The following is a 22,823-nucleotide window of genomic DNA, read 5'->3' on the forward strand; positions in this document are numbered from 1 at the left end:
GTAGTAAAAAACTGAATAAAATGCAGTATTATCTTGAATTTACAAAAAAGTGAATTTCAGTCAAGAGGAATTTAGACAGAATTACAGCTTCAAGTTATATTGCTTTCAAGGCAGTTGTACTCACTGCTTGATACTAATGACACTTATTCTGTAATTAGGAAAATATATATTTGTGCAGCTAAAAGCCAGAAACCAGAATATTTCAAATTAGTAGCCTTTACAGATGCAATTTCTAATTTATGTGCATTCTGGGATACATTATTTTTTGTTTAAAGACAGGTTTCAGGCTACTATATTCATGCAGTAGGGGTCAACTCTTGATATACAGACCTCACCTTTCCTCATTTTCTTTTCTAATTAGCTTCTACAAAACAACATAATAAATGCAAAAGATTTTGCTAATACGTCTCCAAAGACTACTAATTTGTGGAGAACAGCTATGAGTAACAAATTCCCTCTTTCTCTTTAAGTCCAAGCTCTTAACTGAGCTCTTTTCTAGAGATTAGAAGGTATTAATACAACTTTGTTATGATAATTTAAGAAATGAAAACTGGGAAACATACATTTAAAAATAAACCCTTACGTGTGGAAATTAATCGAGAAGTTAGGTCCAAATGCACTTTTTTCACATGAGCTCACTACTTACATCTTTCAACTTCTGCACATCCAGAAAAGACATTTTTGCCTTATTCTGAAAAAAGCCAATACGTTACTGTCTTCCTGGAGTAAGACAGCCATGGCCAAAACAGGACTTTAAGAGGAGTGAAAAGATTATAGTGCCTGCACCTAAGTGCTCCCTCCACCCCAACATCTTCTACATATTAAACATAAAAATAAGATGAAATCATAAAGTAAGGAGATGGGAGTACAACAAAGGTATGGTTTTCCTCTGATTTTAATATTAAGTCATTTTGAGACCTCTTTCCTCACTGTTTGGTGTTCCTGCTTTGCCTTAAGCACAGACCACGTGGGTCTCAGCCTCTGTCCATCTATGGGTAGTTCAGCCCTGCAGACGGCCGTTACCAGCGTGCCCAGTATCACCAGTGATGACAGTTACTTCTATGGCTATCGGGATCCCTATGGCAGAAAACATTTATTCGATGTGGGGAATGAATACGGCTTTGCTCTCTTGGGTCCCTTGTAGTTCATGATCTGCCATCCGTCCTCTGCTTCATATTATTTTAAACAAGTGTACCTGCCTTCTCCAAATCACCAACTTATCTCCTTGTAATTTCATCTCCTTGTAACTTCAGCTCCTGGCTCCTGTTCTTCTGCCTCTATTGCCTACCATCATTCTTAAGCAATATCAAGATATGATTTAACCATTTTTTAGAGCTTTGGAACTGACATTTCGCTGCCTTTCCTTTCCTTTCCAGTATACCCGCCTTTTCCATTTGTGAGTATGGTGACATCCTAGGAGTTTTTATACAGACATCTAAACAGCTTTCCCGACTGACACACCTTCCTTGTTCCTTTGCTGTTGAACAATAAATATTCTATGTTCTATCCAGAATCTTATTCCATCACAATTCCTCTGTGTTTACTAGGTCCGTTATTTCCCCGTAAGTTGCCTGTGCCCCTCCCCTATGCCGTCTTCAGCATTTTGTTTCTATCTCCAATGTCTTAAATTCATTATCCCAAAGCCTCCATTGTTTGATCTCTCTGATCACCCTCTAGCCAACTCTTCTGTTTTATGGTAGAGATTTCCTGGCAAGAAACACAAAATAGGGTTGACAAGGTACAAAATATAATCATGTTCTCCAACTTCAACCTAGCTTTCACTAACTGGGAATGTTTTGGCTCAGCCTTCATGGAAACTCCAAAGCATTCTAGTGGTGGGCCAGCGAACTTGGGGGAAAAGTTCCAACTGGTAGCATTTGCCAACTTACATGGTGTACATATTCCTATATGGCCGATTTCAAGCTACCGAAGATTAGCCCACAAAATTCCTGTATTTTTAACAAGTGACTGTGGTGAGCTGGCCCTCATTGGTGGCTGTACCATCATGAGTTGGAAATTTACACTTCTGTCATACATTAAAGCCATCCAGTTCTTGCTACGCCATCATCTTCAGCTCAGCACTCCATTATTTAGAGATTTAAAATTTCATCCATTCATCTCAGGTAGGGAAAAAAAAAAGCCTTTGCTTTTCCAAAGCTAGCCCCTCCTGACCATCCCGTTCTCCTAAGTCCTTGCTCCTTTCATACTTTTTTTTTTTTTGACTAGAAATTGAGTTTACTGGGGGGACAGCAGAGGAACTGTAGTTCAGGAATCGCAAACTGTAGCCATCTACAGACGAGTTGGTTGAAGGTGTGGGGCGGGCTATATTAATATGGAAGGAAGCTTCTTTTATAGTCTAATGTCTCCCTCTTTAAATACAGTTAAATATAATAAACATTTTAAAATATTTTTTAAAGTCTGTTATCTCATCTAATTGTTCAATTTCTTTCCATTTTGCCACGTCAAACTCTCTAATTCTGGCTTATACCCACTGTTTCTACCTCATAGTCTTTGATGTCCTCATTAAAAGAAAGGGAGCATTTGGGCTTCTACCCCTAGCACTTTCCCGAACCTACACCCTTGTTACAGCAGTATCTGCCAGGCTAGCGTGAGAAACAAAATATAACAATGTAGGTAGACGTACTCTGTGGGTGCAGAGGATATATTTGAGCTGCGTAGCTGGGACTTAGAGTAAGGGTCCATTAGAAAGACAAAGAGAAGGACCAGCATTTTTAAAGAAGAAAAATGTGGAAGTACATAGTTTGTTACGGAAATGGTATGTGATATTACACAGCTGTGCAGGGTGGGACTTAGAGGGGGTGTGGTAAATGATGAGGCTGTGGTCAGACTGAGTTTATGGTGTAGGAAATAGGGAGTCAGGTTCTAAAGAGACATGTTCAAATTTGTGTTTCAGTAAGGCATTTATGGAACATGAATGCAAGCTAGGAGACTGCTGCAAGAAGTCTAGGCAAGAGATGATAAAAAGTGTTCTAGGCAATGCTGATTAAGGTAAGTAGGAGCAAGAGAATTTGACAGACTTTTCATAAATGTACTCTAGGGCTTGGTGACAAACTGAGTGTGGTGGACACGGGAAGGGAGAAGTTATGGTAATTGCTAGGTGGATGCTGTCGCTAGTAATTTATATATAAGGAATTGTGGGACGGGAAGTTTGGGGAATGTCTGACATTGAATTTGAAGGCACTAGTACACATTGAGATAGTTCTGATTGACAGAAATTTAGGAATACAGGTCTAGAACTCATTAGATCAAGACTAGAGATAAAGGTTCAATTGAACACATTTCCATTTTGTGTTGTGCACAATAGTTAATCTGGGGTTTGGTTAGATTTAGTGATAGTTGGAAATGTTAAAGTGAAAAAAGCCCGAGACTGGCGTTAAAGAACAGTAGCAATTAAGAAAGAGTGGATGATGTGACTGGAGGAAAATCAGCAGAAAAAATCTTACAAGAAGTCAAGCAAGTTAGACTTTTAAGAAGCAAGGAATGGGCACAGCTTGACTAGGAAATGCCTAAACTGGGCTCTTTTTGAGCCCTATTTGGCTCAAGTCTTTCAACCTTTCTGTCATACACCCAAGGATAAATAATAAAAAGGAATATGTTAGTACAAATATGGAAAAAAATATACATTAAAATGGAAAGAAATTAATAGACACTTAAAACCAAGGTATCAAATATTTCAGAAGTCAGGTATGATAAGGACAGAAAAAAAGTCATGATATTTGGTTGGTAGGTAGGTCACCAGTAACCTTCAGAATAGTACTTTTCATGGGAATTGATGCGGTTGAGAAGTCAGTTCAGTGAATCTTTGTAAATCATCACCTGCTGTTTCAGGCATTACACTGTCACGTAGTAATGAAAGGACATGAGGATCAAGGAATTCATTGTCCAGTTGAACTGAGTGAGAATCTCCATGTGAGATGCGGGATGGGCTTTAAGGCTGAGGGAGGGTTGAGAGAACTTTTCTATCAGCTGCCCACTCCCAACTCTGGAGGAGTGGAAGACTAGTTTGTCTTGGGATTCTGTTCATGGGCATAGTGTTAGGGAAAGTTCCAGCCAACGGAAAGGGATAGACTAAAAACTCCTTTAGAAAAACAAATGAGCAAGATATGCAAAGAGGCAACAAGAGGTGGAACAGAGAGGACAGATGAGAGGGTCAGCACTGAGAAGGAACGTGACTAAGGGGCTGATAACTTTGGAGGTAAAGGGTGGAATTCGAAGAAATTTGAGTTTAGTAACCTTTTCTCCTCTGCAAAATATGAGACAACTTTAGCTGATAGAGGGGCAGAGATAAGGAAGGAGAGCAGGAAAGGCATGTGAATAAGGAAGAGTGAAAAATTGTTGATCAAGTATCAGTGAGGAGTCAGCAGAGGATGAAGGTTAAAGACTTAAATGATAGTATCTTAAGCACAATGACAGAAACACGGGGTAGGCATTTTGGAAGAATCGAAGGTGGTGTTCTACAAATACTTGAAATTTAACATTCCACAAACGAAGCTTACCGTCGACCCTCTAAACTGGCTTCTTTTCCTAATTCTGTCTGTGTTACTCCCATCCTCCCTGATAACTGGGTTCAAAGACCTGAAATCACCTTCAACTTCTTCATTCTCTCTCTCCCTCAGTCCAACAAGTCACCAGGGGTTTTTGATTCTACGTGTGAAATTTATCTCTGTCATCCTTTCTCCATGGCTCTCCCTCAGGCTCTGACAACTACTGTTACAATACTGTCCTGACGTTGTTTCCCTCTGTATCCATTTTATATTCCATCTTCCTAAAATACAGCTTTGTTCTACATAGGTGACAATTCCAGATTTCTCAGCATTCAAAGCCCTGAACACATCGTGGTCCCATTTTTCCCCCAGCTTTGTCGTCCTCTGTGCCTTCCCAGTCTACCCTCCCAGCCACTGAGTCTAATAATTTTCCCTCACACGTTTCCTCCATTTCCCTTTCTCATTATTTTTGTTGAGGCTTTTCTTCACCTCTAGTGACCAGATTCTAACGTAATTAGTCTTCTCCCCGCACCCACCCCCCGTATGCTATACAAGATATCCATTAATATGAAATGAAAGCTGAAAATGCAGATATGGAAGATAAGCAAGATCAGAGAGCTGGGAGAACAGGATCCTAGACAAGAATCTCTTATTTGACTTACGATAAAATTATATTGTCTGGCTAAGCTAGACAGGTAATTCAAGGGCTGTGACAAGAATCCAAATACTCTGAAATATCCTGACTCCTAATATCCATGACTGTGTTGCTGTGGTAGGGAGGAAGAGCAGAATAACTAGAGATTTTTGGTTTCATTAAAAAAAAAAAAAAAAAAAGATTAGCTAAGTAGCTTAACATCTTAGCTAAGTAGCTTTCTTCAACCGTGAAGTTTTAAACTACCTTATAAGCACTGAAATTAAGTTCAACAGAAATCAGGGAGGGCACCGTTATCTTTGTCACTGTAAAGTTGAAACGATTCTATTAATTTTCGTGTCCTTTTTAAAAAACGAGCATCTGTTTGTGCAGGGCGGAGCCTATTTTGGAGTAAGATATTTGTTTTTCTCCAGTTTAATCACTACAGTAGATCCTTGTTTTCCCTCAAAGAAGTTTCCTCTTTTTCCTGTCAAGCTAATGAGTTAATGCTATTTTGAACACTGGTTGTTTCAGCCTATCCCTTCTTCTGCTAAGAATTCCTTGAATATTCTTTGAATCACACCTCTCTTATTTTTCCGTTTTTCCAAAATATCTTATTTTGGCTTGGATGGGGCTCCGGGAGTGGGTGTGTGACCCAGCCTGGCCCACAGAGCACTGGTCGTAACAGGATCATGAATGAGCCTGGACCCAAGCTAAACAAAACCAGTTCAGGTGGCTATTCCCAATACTTGTGCTTAACTGATAGTTATTCCCAATATTCTTTTGTGTTCAACAGGGACTCATGAGGATACAAATCTGGAGCTTCACACAGCCTTCTTGCCAGACGAGGGGAACAAAGGTAAGCCATGAGGAGAGATGGGTCTTGGTGACACGATTAGAATGCTTGGGACCAAATGTGCCCCAAAGCAAATTTATGTCTAGACTTTACACATACATGGTCCAGTAATACTGTCAGTATGAGCCTAGTTTGGTTGGTTTTCTGTACCTTGTAATCAAAAGTGTCTCTAGACAAAGCTAATTAAGGTATTTTCGATAAAAGCACTTGCTACTTAATGCTTAGAACTTGCTTTATAGCTCAACTGAAGTGCACAGTTCTTTGCAAAACAAATAAAGAAAAAATAGTTGGTGGACTTATAGATAAATTTCCAAATAAGAATCTGAGGCCAATACTGTAATGCTCAGAGTGAAGGAAGTTAAAAGTCAAAATCATACTTTTATTTTGAATTAAAAACATAAATTTGTCCTTAAAAGTGTTTCTCCTGCTGCTATGTAGAAAGGGTGCCAAAAACATTTTTGATCAAAACACTTGTTCATGACAAAACTATGTATAGATAAAGATCAAGCAGGTAAATAAATATATTGTGGGCAACGTTGTAGGCAGATTGCTCACTTTCAGAGAAGTATGTTGTAAACATGGGAAGCAGAGAGTCTAGAATGAACTCGTGTTGGATTGGGGCTGAAGCACCAGTGTGCACCCAGGGTTTTAATACATACAGATACAGAAAGATAGAGATGTGTGCGGGTGTGTGTATATGCATACATCTATATCCTACTTCTGCTGGTTGAGAGGGCTAGGAGCTGTACCACTCCAATGGGCTCTAAATACTTCTTTCCACTAAAAGGAATCAGGGACCCTTAAAGAAATGGCTGTTTCTAGGGTTAAGGCTGGGAAAATATAAGATGAGTTTCAAAGTGCTCAAAGAATAATGAGGACATGTCAAAAGGAACAAGGGGGTTTCAGTTGGCCAAATCTGGAATGATTTTAGTATCTAAAAACCTAACGGACAGAGTAAGTATCCACAAGTATATTGGATACATATGAATGAATGGAGAAAAAAGAAAAACTCTTTGTTATAATAGAAAGTCAACTCATAAATGGAGAAGGAAAGAAAGAATTAGAAAATAGCCGTGTGGCAACCAGCACAGTGGAAAAATAACAATTCAGGCAAAAATTGTCAGTGGATGCCCGAAGTAGCAGATTACAGTATGACCTTTACAATAGTGTCAAACCATGTCTCCACGAGTTGATAATTACAAAGGGGAAAACAGCAATTCTACAGTGGAGAAAGCTAACAAGCACCATCTTAACTAAGTGATCAAAGTTAACATTACAAATAATGCACAAATCACCATCATACACCTCCTGAAATGACACACTGAGCAAAACACAAAATTGCCTCTGCAGATTCCTGTCATATATATAGAACCTGAACCTAACCATGAAGAAACAACAGACAAGACCAAATTATAGGACATTCTACCAAACACCTGGCTTACATTCAACGAAATGCCAGAGCTGAGAAAGACAAAGTAAAGTTGAGGGTCCTGTACCAGGTTAAAGGAGACAGAGACATGACAGATGAAAGCAGCAGGTAAACTGGGATTTCTGTTGTTGTTGTTGTTGTTACAAAAGACATTGTTGGGACAACTGGTGAAATCTAAATAAGGAGAGTGGGAAAATGGAATTACATCAGTGTTAATTTTCTTACGTTGATCATTACGCTGTTTATGAAAGATAATGTCTTTGTTTTTAGAAAACACAAAGTATTAAAAAAAAAAACAGTATATAAAATTATTTGGAAATAGCAAAAACAAAACACCCAACCACTTTAGCATGCTGCCCTGAGGAGCCAGAGGCTTACTGTGCTAACAAAATGAAAAGTATTTGTAACTTTAAATACGGACAGAAAGTCCAAAAAACTTGGAATTCAAAATAATACAGATGAATTGTCACTACAATATAATCAGTGGTATTTAGGGAAAAAGGTCCCTATACTTCAGCTTTGTTTCACGTAAGCCTTACGTTTTTTTGCTAGAAAGTCATCAGTTGTCTGATTTGTTTCCTGTTCTCATAATGTATCAATTTTAGAGGAATGCTTTTCCTTTCTGTGCTCAGGATGACGACTCCTTTCTCTTTCAGAAGAGAAAACTATAGGCGTTGCCCACTACTCTTCCCAGTTCATTCTTTGAGTGATGGGAGATGTAGCCACATGGGGTACAATTTAACAAAGGGATAGCTTTCGATTCGATTACGTGCCTACATGGGTGCTGGTCAAATGCCCATTTCAGAGTGGTTGTTGGACAGCAGTTTGATATGCAGAGCGCCTACCCTAATTCCTAGTGTTTCTCAGGGTCTAAAATAATGCAGAGCTGCCGACCTGATATGGTACTTTCCTCCTGCACAAACAGTGCTTAGCTCTGTGAAGTCCCAAAGAGTTTTTTAGGAACCTAAAAACTAAAAATCATCAGAAAGCGTAACACTCTCCACATCTCTGCCTCTAGCTAATACTCTTTACTTGGATAACATACCTGCTAGGTACAATGCACCATCCTCAATATTAAATCCTGCCCACCTTCTAAGTGGCTTTTGGAGGATAGAGTCTCCAGGTGAGTGTAGAAAAGGAGGTTCTGCAGGAGGTGGGCAGCAGGGGGTGTGAACTGCACTCTGGCTTGCCTGCAACGGGCAGTAGGGAGCTGGCTGGCTGGGCTGACAGTGAGGAAAGAGAGAGGGTCTTCTTGCTTACTAGTTATGGCGGACCATCAATTGTGCATTTTATTTTTAATCCCGTTTCATCAGACATGTGGATAACAGAAAGTCTTTACAGATTCTGGCAAATAGGAAGATTGGCAAGAATTTTCACTGTTATTAAAAAATTGTTTTTCTGCATCTTTATATCTGTTTTAATAGGGAGTTCAAAGAAAGTATCTTGAGCTGCTGGTTAGGTGCCATTTTAAAGTGGAATCTTGAAAGTTGAAAGTCATAGCAAGAAGCAAATAGAAATGTGAACTGTTCAAAAGAATATAATCAAACTAAAAGAATTTTGGAGGAGTAAAGGAGTTACATTACAACATAATCGGGCAAAACAGTATCTTAAAAGATTTATTGAAATTAATGGATGCAACATCATCATTCTCTCTACCCCAAACAATTTTATTTAATTAGCAAATGTCATAGTTATTGAAACTAAGAGATACGCAGAGAGTAGAAATGTTTTCTCTAAAAATATGAGTTACATAATTGAGAAGAATGATTTCTGCTTTAGAACAGCAATGGGTTTAGGATGATTCTTTCTATACCATCCACACCTCACTTTAAATTTTCTTCAAGTTTAAATTAACATTAAATAGTGGATCAGCTTCATGTTTATTTAGCCTCAAGGCCACTGCTAGTCAATAAGGTACCTCTGTGCATATTAGCAAAAGGCATCCATTCTGGGCAGATGCTCCATGGACTTCACAAGTGGAAAACAGCTGTATTTCAGCTTCCTACTGACTCTGTTGACTCAGGCACCTTTGTGCAGAGCACATACTACACAGATATACAGAGCAGAACCCACATACTGAAGAACTCCAGATGCACATATTTGTGACATTATTAAGAGAAAAATATTTATGCAGTCAAATCACGGCCACATAACATATAAAGAAAATTCCCAGGATGTCAGATACTTAGGTACAAATGTAAGGATGGCAATTTAGCCCACAGCACGAGGCAAATGTGTGCTTGCTTCTGAGGGAGGGAGAGAGCAAGCCGGCTTGTAACTAGAACAGCAGACATAATCATAATAACTCAGATAGAGATTGATTTGATTTGGCAACTTTAGTGATTATTATAGTTATTTTAGAAGATCAAATCACTTTTATGATAGATTTTATGATAAATATAGCCTACTGTAGTATACTTAAGTCATACTGTTTCTCTATCTTTGAAGATCTGTTAATCTACATAGAATGCATGTTTATATTAGATCTTGAAATAAAAAAATACACAATTTCAAGTTATACACATTTTCTAAAAATATACACAAATGTATTTTTTGAATGATTACCTAAAAAACAAAAAGGTTAATATAACCAACTACAGGGCTTTGAAAAGCAACAGATTTTTGTTGTTAAATGCTACAAAGTGCAAAGAAAATGAAAAATGCATATACTCACTGAATTGGCATTTGTTGGGTTTGGCCAAGGTCTACCACCACCTGGCCCCCTAGAAGACAACATGATAAATGAAATTTTACCTGATGCCACAATAAGCAATAATATCTTAAAATAATAATGTTTATAATTCAGTTACTATGCAGTTCTAGTTCAGCACTGAAATTACTCCTTACATTTATTTTCATAGCTTTTTTATTTCTAAAATCCAAAAATTTTATCATTCCCCAAAACAGATTTCTTCCCAAATCAAACTACTTCTAGTAAGCCCAGTTTTATTTTAAGTTCATGTTTTAAGTATAAATGTGGTAATCATCTATAGCAGTAAATATGTACATTTAGTTAAATCATTATGAAAGCATGCTTTTGGAATAAAAATCACAAATTATGAAATAAACATAAACTATAATCTTGTGACATCAATATAAGCACTGCCTGTATCATTCAAAATGAAAATGAAATCATTTGTAAGATAAATTATACATAAAATGATTATTCGTATTAAGTTCCAAATAAATAAATGTAAATAATGTCCAAACTTGCCTCCTCTTCAAAAAAATTGCATAGACTATCACATAACTTTATATACATGTATATATTAACCTGTCTTTCAGTGCTACTGATGATGTAGTTAATATTAAACAAGAAAATCACATTTCTTGTTTTCGTAATTGTAGTTCAAGACAGTGGCCAGAGTAAATTTTGGGAGACTTAGGAGGTAATCTATGCCAATATATTATTTCACTTTAGGGTGGAGGAAAATGTTTCATATTCCATAGCTTAAAAGGACATAAAGCTTTTAAAACAAAGTTAATGCCTAATTAATTAAGTCCAAAAAAGTCTCTTGTCCTCATACTTTTGGTATTACGTATATCTGCATAAATACTGCCTGATAAAAAGCAGACCTCTATCAGCAGGTCCTCTATAATAAAAGTCACTCAAAATTCCCTTTCTCTCTAATCTCTATGAAAAGACTGTGACATGTCCCCTGATTCTTATTTTAGGGACCTTAAACCTAAAGTTCTAAATGTTAGAGGCTGTCCAAGTTAGCTATATTACTTGTGTCTTCTTGGAATGTTGAAAACTGTTTTGAGCTTTATTTTGGGATTCCCCAGGAATGTCAGCAGTAGGAAAGGTCATGAAAATTGTGCCTTGAGCTCTGTTAGGATGCCCAAGTGCAGTTTTTCCAAACCTGCTTGAGTAATAGAAGGGGAAAATATGATGCCTGAGGGGATGTGGTCAAAGTATTCCGCACAGGGAGAAGGCGCGGGGCACCTGTATTGTCCCTGGAAATTGTTCCTCTTTAACATGGTGATGATGACAGTGATGATGATCTTACAATTAATTACTGAAACATTTAAAAAGATGATTTTTTGTATAGGATTCAATGTCCTAATGCGCAGAAACTGAGGTAAACCACGGGCTATGTGTTGATCAAGTAAAACATTTGACTTGTTTGATGTTAAATAGAACACAGTGAAGAAATTGGGAAATACTGATCTGTTTGAAAATATTTTAAGTTTTGCAAATACCGCTAAATAAAGTGGAGTTTATAGTAGCGAGTTGTTCTACCAGAACAACCGCTTAAGCTCAGTAATTCCTATTCCTTTTGAGGGCCATCAGTATTATCAAGAAAGTGATCTATAAACAATAATGTAGGCATTATTTCGAATGTAAATGTCTACATAAGTGTAATTGCAAACAGAATCAGGTTAGCCTCACTTAAAAAGAGAAAAATGGAATTTAAAAGAAGTCTATTTTTTGTAAAGGGTATCTGGATATGATGAGATGAAGGCAGCCATGATTACCAAAGAGAAAAATTCTTTTCTTCTGTAATTCAGTCATTTTATTTCAAGATAATAACTCTACAAACTTTATAATTCTATAGGATATTATCCAGGACAAGAAGGTTTAGATTCTTTGAAATTCTTGGTCCTCAGTTTCTATTAAAATACCGAGGTGTACAAAGTTGAATTAGAAATGTTTTAATGTTGAATCCTACATTCTTTTGAAATTTGTAAAAAGGTGGTTTATTTAGAAATATAGTTTCCTTTAAAAATAATCTATAATGCATTTGAAAATATTTACATCATGATTGCAGTTTGTAAATTCTACTTCAAATTACTGAAATGGGTATTAAGCTTTATTTCTAAATATAACTAGTTATAGAAACATTAAAGGTGTACTCTTATTTTAATTTTAGATGACACTACATACAATTTATCCTGAGTTTAGAGTTAGAAAATGTTCAAAATTACATTAAAATAACCATTTTCTTTAGAGGCAACCAATATTTTTTTTAAACAACAAAATTATCAAAATTTCATTCCAAATAGTTTATTCTCAGTAAAAGATAAAGTTGTAGTTAGAATATGGTATTTAGTTTCTTTAGTGACCAGTTTGGGTTTTTTTTTTTTTTACTGATGTTATACTTTTATGGCAAATAAGAAAAAGTGACAAGCTAAAGAAACCTCATCCATATACGATTCTTCAGCATACCCCACCTCATCCTGACACACAAATATCTTAGACTGTTAAAAATGTAGCTTAAGGTAATCCTACTCTAATGCCTTTTCCCTTGATTTTTAAGTTACCCGACATGTAAAAAGTGACATGAAGAAAGCCATAATTCTAGTTAGAAACACTTAATTATCATAATACAGTGAGATTTACTTTGTTTTAAAGAAAATAAATTATGAAGTGGATTTCAATAAAATTTACTCTATTGAGTACAATGGAGATAACAGTGTTTTATTTCTCTTCAAATTCACTTTTGCTTTGTTGGAGCCAGTATCAATAAAAGAATTATTCTCTCTGGTTGGATCTTCCATACTTCCAAACTTTCCCTGTTAGGGGAAATACTTACAATTTCATTGTCCTTGAAGGAAACTTAATTTATAGAAAACTGAAAATGATATAAGACCCCAAATAAAAGTCCATAGTAACAAACAATGGAAATTTGAGTCTGTAAGGCTTAAAGTTCTTTAAAAACCAGATATTATATGAAGTATAACTATATAAAGTATTATATTTAAAAATACTGGGTATATTTAATGAGAAACCAAAATATCAACAAAAACAATCACATTAAAATTTTCAGCCATATTTTTAGTCTCCATAGGCTAGGGAATTAAATGTACCCATACGTATTTAAGTGTATGTGAAAAGGAACTAGACAGTTTTAAGCAGCTATTTGAGCCTCTAAATGGTCACACGGAATAACTTTTTTCTGTACTAGTAAAATCTGGCTAATTATCATGATGAATAATATAAAAAATGATAGTATATACATTCTTAATATTTAATGATAATTCTGGGTTGATCATAGCATTCAAAATTATTCCTTAAAAGTTAATTCCATTTTAAATTCAGAATCTTACAAAAGTAAATTATGTATCTATATCTATATCTACATCTATATCTAAATCCTATTGTTAAGAGTTTCAGCTTTTGATATAAGCACAAGATACTCCTTTTCATAGCAACCATTAATAAAGGCTAAGCCTTTGAGGAATTTAAGAAAAGTCAGACTTCGTGTCTATCCATTTTTACTTTAAAAGTGGAAAGATGTGATAGGAAAATTTGACCTACTTTTTTTCCTTGTTCTGTTAGGTTTGAGTCTGGCTGATACCCATCTATTAACCTATTTTCTATTTTAGGCAAAACTGCTTTCCATGAAAATGGTTTCAGAAACTTTAAAAAAATCCCTACATACATCAAAAGAGCATACCTCAGTATATATTCAATACTATTAAATGATGGCAGAGTTGTTTAACTTGACATATAAGTAACCAAAACACAGACTAATGGGAAATACATTAGAGGAGACCACTCACAACCTTATATGGAACTCTTTGATTATTTCTGGTAAACTTTCTTTAGGCTACAGCATGAAATTGATCCACCTAATGAATTAAGGAAAGACATTAACAAGTACTGGGGTTATATGGAACCTTGAGAGCAAGTCACATAATGGAAAATAAATTTCTTAACATATTACATCATATTGGCTGATAGAAGCAGCTACTTTTTGGTCTTGAAAGGCCTTTTCAGTAAACAAGACAAAACAAAACACACAAACAACCCCCCAAACTGTTAGTTTACTCCTTATCTAAGTATATCTTGAATTTGAAAAGAAAATACACTATGGAAAGTTCTTTAATAAAGGAAAAACTACCAGAGAGACTTCTTCCTGGGTAAATAGCAGTCCCAACAAAGCAAAAATAAAGACATATATATTTATGAATTGAAAGCTCTTAGGAATCATATGTTAAAATGAAGTTATCAGTATTCACTTGTCTGCTTCTGTAGACTTACGTCATGGTCCTGGTGTCAGCATCTCTTTACACTTTGTATGGACTATGTGAAGATTATGCTTATTTATAAAAGACTAGTTTTTATGATAAATGAAACATGAAAATTAGACTGTAAGTTGGCACTTACGGCATTTGAAAGTGGGAAAAAAATGAAAGGTTGCAAGAGAAGGAAGATAAACACAGAAAAAACGTAAAAATGAAGCAAACACTACAGCTCATGTTTAGTTCACTTATACTAGTTTCTTTATATTACACAGAAATCGAGGAGCTTAAATTGTGATACAAATTGGTGTAGCTTTAGAAGACAGAAAATAGAACACTTTACAGGATAATATAGCATTTTGCTTACATGTTCATTCCAGGCATTCCAGGGCCACCTAAAGCATTCAGTGGGGGTCTCATTGCACCTCCATAGTTCTGTAATGATAACCAAGGGTCAGACTACCACAAAACAAAAAAACAAAACCAAAGAGGAGGGGGGAAAGAAAGGAGAGCAGGTTAATGATTTCCCTACATAACTCCTGACTGGATAAGGCCTGTGCAATTCATTCTCTGAAGGGTCCACTCTTGTACTTTTGCTTCTATTTCAACAATTACTTTGGTTTGTGTCTTTTAAAAACTATGTGAGTATGTATGATCATTGAAGTTCGCTACATGACTAAGGTATAGTTGCAATTATAATATTGAACATATCTTTATTAATTTCCTGACATCTGTACAACAGTGAATTTTTTCAAATGAAACATTTCATAAATCCAAAACTGTTTTTAAAGAAAAGATTTAGTCAACGTGTTTGAAATTGACCCAAAACAATTATACAAAGTCTAGGGGGATAAAAAGCCAAATAGGTGAATCCAACATAGTAAAACTGAATGCAAACTTCTGTTCACAAAATAATATATCCCATAGAGAAATGTACTAATATATAAATACACAAAAATATATGAAAACTTAAAATAGGTATGCATGAATTATATGACTCAATAGGTTTCTGTCAATATGTATTATATGCATTAAAAGGATAAAATATTTTAATGTTTTAACATATATATCAGCTTACTTTAGTTTCCATAAAGCCCCAAACATTAATTTTAACATTATCATGTTAATATATTTAAAAGATTAATTTTAACATTATCATGTTAATATATTTTGACAGTATCAACTACTTTCATATTTGGCTTTCTGACACCACTATTCCAACTTTTCTTCTTCAGTTTCCTTTGCTGTCTCCTTTTTTGCTAACTCTTTAAATGTTGCTTTTCTCCAAGTTCTAGCCACAGTAGTCTTCTAAATAAATACGTATTTATGGGTAACCTTCATGGCTACCATTTATTCAACAACTATTCATATGTTAGGAATTCCTTCATATTTTGTCATAATGTCTCCCCCCCAGCTCTTAGATAACTGAACTGCATATGGGTTGTTTCTCTTTGAATACCATTTCATACTCAATGTATCTAGAAGTAAACTCAGTCTTATCTGTTCACGGCTGTGTTCTTCCTATTGCCTTTCTCAGTCAGTTCTATGGCATCACCTTCTCAGCCACAGTCCAGGCTAAGTACCTCTAGGAGCTCCTTGATGCTTCTTTTATTTCAATTTCCATATCCAATCAGTTACCAAAGTCTATTGATTCTACCTGTGAAATAGCTCTTGAAATACTGCTCTCCTTCATATCACCCTTACTGAGACTACTGTGCTCTTAGTTGGTCTCTCTAAGCCTCTACCCCTCTCAATCTAGTCTCCATACTGCCTCCATAACTTTGGTTTGAAAATTCAGTCCTACTTATGTCACTTAAAAGCCATGATGACCCATGCTGCTTAGCAAAGAAAGCCTATGCTTCGGCATGGCTCCATGATGTTACCCACAGATCAGCCCTAGCCTGACTATCCTGCTTTCATTTTCTATAATATTTACCTTCTTCCCTTCTCCCAACTGCAAGCTCCAGACTACTGGATTTCTTATGATTCAGAAACATGCAATACACTTTTCACTCATGTTAACTCAGCTGCCATGGCCCTCTGTGTAGTAGGTACTAAGATGATAAGGAAATACTCATTGAGAAAAGGTCAGTTAACTCCAGAGGGTAAGCCACAGTTTATAAATAAATAAATTACCTAATTACAAGCTCATCTCATTATTTATTTACTTTTAGGAAATATTACTTAAACATCTCAATTCTGTGTGCTATGGGAGAGTAGAATAGTGTCTATCCACACTTGAGTCATTGGTTAAAAAGACAGCTAATTCCTTTAACCTCTGGATCAAGCATGGTGGTAGCAGCAAGGTATTAGCAAGGAGTTCTGAGAAGATAGTCACTGGGAACAAAACCTGAATTGTACAGTGTAATAGAAATTCTTCATACACAAAAAAACTGCCTCTCATTTTTGATCTTAGAAGATCTGTATTTTGTTTTATCAAGGAAAACACTAATTTTCCTTATAGCTCTGGACATAGAAAGATAGTGGTTTGAATCTTTTACCCCTGCCCCATTTCCTCTGCCCCTCTTCCTATATGTGTGATGGTGGGCCAGTGATTCTCCCAATGATCCACTCAACCTTAATTTCCTTAACTGTGAAGTGATAGTATCATCTCTCATAAGCTTGTTGGAAGAAAAATGAAATCATATAAAACACCTCTCAGAGTGCTTGGTGCATTAAAAGCATGATACCTGATGTTCCAACATTGTAATGGCTGACCCTTATCACTGTTAATAAGGGACTAACTTAAATGAGTCTTCATCTTCCTTTGAGGCCTCAACCCCAACAGAATTACATGCTGGTTTATGTAGTGACTCCCTGACAGATTATGCATATTTCTTTGCTAGATTTTTTCCTGCTGCCTAGTAGTTTTTCTTTATTTATCTGCATCTCCTGCTTATCTTGAAGGTAGAGTCTGTTTCACTCATTGTATAGCCAGTGTTCAAGTATCACAGTGCACAAGTGTCAGAGGAAATGAGTAAGAAATTATCCAATAATTTGACAGACTTACAAAATATTTTCATGCTGTGAATAATCTGAAGCAAATAGAAAACAGGAAGATAAGAAAAAAGAGCAACTGGCTTTCTAACTGGTAACACAGGCAGAATAGGAAGAGCTAATTCAGAATCACTGAATTTTAAAGCTGATGGCAGCTATACAGCTGTACAGTTTAATCTTCCTCCCAATGCAATGCCCTGACAAAAGGGCTGTTCAGACCCTGCCTGGAAAGTTTATAAAGAGTTTTTCCATGATTGGGCAGTTTAACTTCTAGATAGTTCTTCCCTATGCTGAGCTAAATTCCCTTCTCATCCTAGATTTCAAAATACAGAATGGCTTACTCTTTCTTTACATGAGAGCCTGTCCTATATTTCCATCTCACCATTCCTCCACCCCAGTTACTTAATTTGGGAATGGTATGTTCCTACTTGTATAAAACTCATTTGTTCTTCAGATTTCTAGAGGAACTAGAACTGGTTGAGTAGTCTTGGTGAATTTTTCTATTAATCATATGGTACCGGTGGAGTCTAAGAACACACAAACTAAGTATATCTTACTACAAAAGCCAAAGAGAAAAATGACTTGAAATATGGTATTAGGGAAGATACTCTTCTTGACTAAATAGATAATTTTGCTTTTCTATTGAAAGGATATTGATATCAATTTAAATATCATATATTATCACTGAAGTTAGATTTAAAATAGATTAAGAGGTGGGAACATATGGCAGGATTTGGAGCCAAGTTTATTTCTTCATCCAGGCAGTAAGTTTTAATCACATGTTCACTACGTTCTAGGTGTGCACATTGCGTACATCAGCATTATCTAAGAATCGTTAGATTATATATATTTCTTCTAGGAGTTTAGTTATTCCAATAGATGACTACTGTCCCTCTTCACCACATTGGTCTTAAGCTTAAAAAATTGTGGAAATAATATCTATGATACAAAGGAGATGTGTATTTTGTTTGTGCATATAGCTAGAAACAATATTCCAGAGGCTGTTTCTGTAATTCAGCTATGAAAAAGCAAATGCATTCCATTCTTGGGTAGCATCAGTATGATGAAACATCTGTTATGCGAGTTGTTTTTCTATTGTCTTTCAAGAAACACGGCTAACCTCATTACAAAGCTCACAGTTTATAATCCATATGTTTATATACTAGGTGTTTTGAGTAAGTATCTCAAGAATCCCCTAATTCAAATGTTTTTTCTTCACTTTTTCTCCTTTGCATCATTCATATGAGTATGATTCCTGCTTTAAGTACATGATACCTATAAATAATTTCCTTTAACCTTTAATACTTTGTATGTTGTGATTTTTAAAAAGTTGTTGTAGGTATTTCTAGTTTCTGAGGTAAATTCGTACCAAAGCACTTTACTTCCCTCTGATTATAAAGAACAGATAGTAAGGATATTAATCCAATGGAAGAAATAAACTACTTTCTTTGGGTTTGAAAATGCAAAGAAGGAATTCATACTTATATGATAAACTTAGTAAAACTCTTCAATAAGAGATTACTCATAATCTCACTGGAAATATTTTCTTACTTTCTGTTGTAATTTACTTATAACACAAAAACACATAAATGTTTGGCTAGATATTTATAAAACATAAAGACCAGTATGCTTCTTATTTCTGAATTTTCAAATCAGATCTAATTTTTCATATAGCTTAGGTAAGCATTACTATATCTTAGAAACACTGCAAAACTTACTCAAATCAGACTCTAGTTTTTAAAAGTATTGAAAATACTGGTCCGGGATGACAAAAGCTCCAAGAGCTGCTAGCTGAAAAATAAGTGAACCGAATGAAGAATAAAGTATAGGCTTCAAGCTTCTAATGTGTATTTAAAATAGATCTGTTATGAAAACCTTTTGGGAAAAAAATCCTTCAGGTTCTGTACAGCCAAACTGGTCAGCTTAGTTCGTTAAAGACTAAAAGTATATTAAGTCGGTGAAATATCCCATAGATCTTATAAATTATAATTGCCATTAATAGCTTAATGATGGTCACATAAATCATCTCTAACATGAGGAAAAACAGGGAAAAATAATCTAAATATCTAAATCAGATTTTTATAAGATAGTAAGAAAATACACAGGAAATAACTGAGACTAAATAAAAGAAATGTTCCTCTTTCTGACTTTGAGGATGTCACATATATTTATATAATAGTTTTTTTCATGTAACATATCTCTTGTAAATTTGTGCTTCGTGTTCTAATATATATAGTTGAACCTTGAACAACATGGGTTTGAATTATGCTGGTCCATTTATATGTGGATTTTTTTCAATAAATGTATTGGAAAAATTTTTGGTGACTTGTGAAAATGTGAAAAAACTCACAGATGAACCACGCAGTCTAGAAATAGTGGAAAAAAAAAAAAGAAAAAGTTAGGTATGTCATGAATGCATAAAATATATGGAGATATAAGTCTTCCCTTACATAGGCATAAGGTGAGTGATATTCAATATAAAATTAATAATGTGTTAGTTTTCTTACTGTTTTATAACTTTGCTTTCAAAGAACTGCATTACCATACAGTGTGTACCTCTCTCTCTCTCTCTGGTAATTGGAGAAACTGTATCAGCCTATCATGGCATATAAGTGGTTTTTAAAAACTGTAACTGCTTCCAATACGGCATTATAAATATGACTGTAATACTGTATGCCATAAAGCTGTTACGATGATTCATCCATTAGTGTGTAGGCTAGGCTACTGTGAAGTGGTCGTACTGATGATTAAACTAGCTACCGTAAAACCGTAATACTGCTGCTTCTTTGTTATCAATGTGTCAATCATTGTACCTTTATTCATATAAACTCAAAAGTTTGAGGAGAGTCAAAAGTTATACATGGATTTTTGACTGTGCAGGGGTTTGGTGTCCCTAACTCCCATACTATTCAAGGGTCAACTGTGTATTACTATATGTTAGTTAGAAACTCCTAGGTCTAAGTCACACTTCCCTGGGTGACAGATTCTTAATTCTCTGACTCCTTTGGGCACACAACAAAATATTAATATAACTGTTTAAAAGTAGATTAATGAAAAAAGCTCCTAAAACTGCCACTGAAAAAACTGTTCTTGGAAAGAATAAAGAAAATAAATTAATTCATTCTTTTAACTAGTGTTATGGTACACTAATCTCTGACCTATGAGGAAGAAATTTAAAATTCTGAATTCTGGATTCGTTTCTTTGAAATGAAAATAAAATTAATTTCTACCCCATGAAGTTTTCCCAAGAGTGATAAAAGAACGCTTCAGCTAAAATAAGTAACAGTATTCTATAAAAAAAAAGTTACCAATAGCTTGAATAGGTTCAAACTTGGTGTAAAGTTGTGAAATTTTGATACAGAAGGAGGCTAAGATCTGATGTATACTGATAGTATTATGCTTGTTCAGTAACACCCATTTCAATGTTTTTTTCTAAATGGTTCTCTACTATTTCCATATTCTGTAAAGAAATATGATAGTATATACAAAATTGTCAATGGCACTCTTTAAAAGACTGACAGAAATATATTTTATACTGTTTATTTTATTTACTATTTCAGTCAACTGGGTTTTATTTTATTTATCTTACATAGTTATCTTCTATAATAATTGCTACAATTTTTCATATTTCCTCAATATAACAAAAGGGTAATATTTATCTTTTTTATAATAATTACTGTAATGTATTTCTACACAACGTATTTTCTCCAGTGTACCAAAAGCATATGTGATAGCACCTGTTAAAATATGATCTGTTGTTACATCAATTTGGACATGTCATAGATAATATGTCCTCAAGAGCCTAACAATCATGTTACATTAAGCCTTTGATGTATATAATAGAAGCCAGCAAATAATATAGTTTGTTTGCATAAGATGAAGGCAAAAAACTCAGCCTCTAGCTTCCTGCGCTGCTTATTTACCTGTGGTCCTAAGGGCACCATTCCTCTTGGAGGAGTCATTCTCTGCATTGGCCCACCCATATTTGGATGCCCTAAGGACAGAAAAAAAGTGTGATGTTATTAGCAATGCAATGAGCACGAGTGCTAAACCAGAGGCTACAGCCTCCTCTCTGCTTGGTATTACATGTCATTTACTAAGGGACTGGACCACTGACGTCGCCTCATGTTGGCTCCCACGGCCAGTTTTCTACCTCTTAGCACTATCTACTCACACTCTCCATTAATGTCTTGAAATATTCTTCCCATTCTGTGTTGAATTATATCTCTCACATCATTCACTCCTCTTTCCTTGGAACAGTATAACAGAGTCACATATATTTGTGGTACCTAAATAGCTCTATGGAAGGACCTGATTATTGGGTTTGTTAAACTATCAAGTAAGTCACTTGTTGCTTAGCATCCTGTCTCCTCCTGCTTGTCTTTCAGGTGGATTAAACCTCTATCTGAAACAGGCAGAGAAAAATCACAAGTCATATAATCACTTTGGGTCTCACTTGTTAGAAGCTATAGAAAAGGTTTTAGAACTTACTAGTTAAAATACAGATTTTGGATATTTAATTATTCTGTTTATGTTATCACTGCCCTCACTATCATGCATAATTAAGAATTAGCTGAAAGTATAACCATTTAGCCATGTTACCTTAAAAAATGCAACTGGTATAATTATGGAAGATCTATACAAGTGAAATTTTCCTTTAAAAAAACAGGATTTCCTTTGAGATTCTGCACATCAATTTCACTTTTACTTTAGTCACCTTGTTGTCGAGTTGGGTCCATTCCACTGGGTAGTAATGGCTGACTTCCTGGGACACCTCCAAGCGCCTAGCATATTAAGTAAAACAAAATAAAAAGCAATACTGTAACTATTTATAAAATAAGAACTTTAACAATTCTCCAAAAATTTCTATAATTACAGAATGCACTGAAGTATTTCACAAGATTTCTTATATTTCATACTCATTTATGAATTTAATAGGTCTATACATCCAGTATAATTTCTTAGTTCTAAAAAGATTCTACTTAGTCCAATTTTGTGGCCAACAAAATTGGCATTTTGGGGGAACAAAAATCTAGGCAAAAATTGTCCTATTTCTTCCTGAGAAGTATAATGCCTTTCACCAAAATTAATTTACCAAGGGTACTAAAATAACTAATTTTGCTTTTTAAATGTAAGTTATTTCTACAGATTATTTTACTCACTGGGGAGTATGGTAGCAGCAGGACTAAAATGCCAGCCGGCCAATGAATATTATTTTTGGTAGTCATATTTTCCCTGGGAAACTATTAAGAAAAATAATACTCCAATTAAGTTCAAACAATTTGGCTGACTGGAAAAAAGAACTAGAACTGAAAAAAGGTAGAGACTGACAGACAGGGTTTATTTTATGCAGGGGTGCGATTCTGGACACATAATGAATTTTAAGTTTCTAATAATCACATGGGCAGCCCTTAGAGCTGGACCAAGCCATAAATG

At 35.2% G+C, this 22,823-nt stretch overlaps 1 protein-coding gene and 1 long non-coding RNA gene across 9 annotated transcripts in view; one reads left to right on the plus strand and one right to left on the minus strand.

The window, feature by feature from the left end:
- LOC116151933 (uncharacterized) overlaps positions 1-22,823 on the plus strand; it is a 241,062-nt gene that overhangs the window by 50,246 nt on the left and 167,993 nt on the right. For all 5 annotated transcript variants that reach the window (XR_010378917.1, XR_010378923.1, XR_010378919.1 and 2 more), the window contains exon 2: positions 5,933-5,995. This is a non-coding gene — a long non-coding RNA (uncharacterized LOC116151933). The remainder of the gene's footprint in view (positions 1-5,932; positions 5,996-22,823) is intronic.
- SSBP2 (single stranded DNA binding protein 2) overlaps positions 1-22,823 on the minus strand; it is a 248,251-nt gene that overhangs the window by 25,126 nt on the left and 200,302 nt on the right. For 2 of the 4 annotated variants that reach the window (XM_010975060.3, XM_010975058.3), the window contains 4 exons: positions 22,105-22,171; positions 21,311-21,381; positions 14,758-14,849; positions 10,096-10,144 (listed from right to left, as the gene is read on the minus strand). In XM_010975060.3, coding sequence (XP_010973362.2) covers positions 10,096-10,144; positions 14,758-14,849; positions 21,311-21,381; positions 22,105-22,171 — 279 coding nt within the window. The remainder of the gene's footprint in view (positions 1-10,095; positions 10,145-14,757; positions 14,850-21,310; positions 21,382-22,104; positions 22,172-22,823) is intronic. The other 2 variants (XM_010975061.3, XM_010975059.3) reach the window with 1 other exon arrangement.

Source organism: Camelus dromedarius, chromosome 3, assembly GCF_036321535.1.
Source record: "Camelus dromedarius isolate mCamDro1 chromosome 3, mCamDro1.pat, whole genome shotgun sequence".
Classification (NCBI taxonomy): Eukaryota; Metazoa; Chordata; class Mammalia; order Artiodactyla; family Camelidae; genus Camelus; species Camelus dromedarius.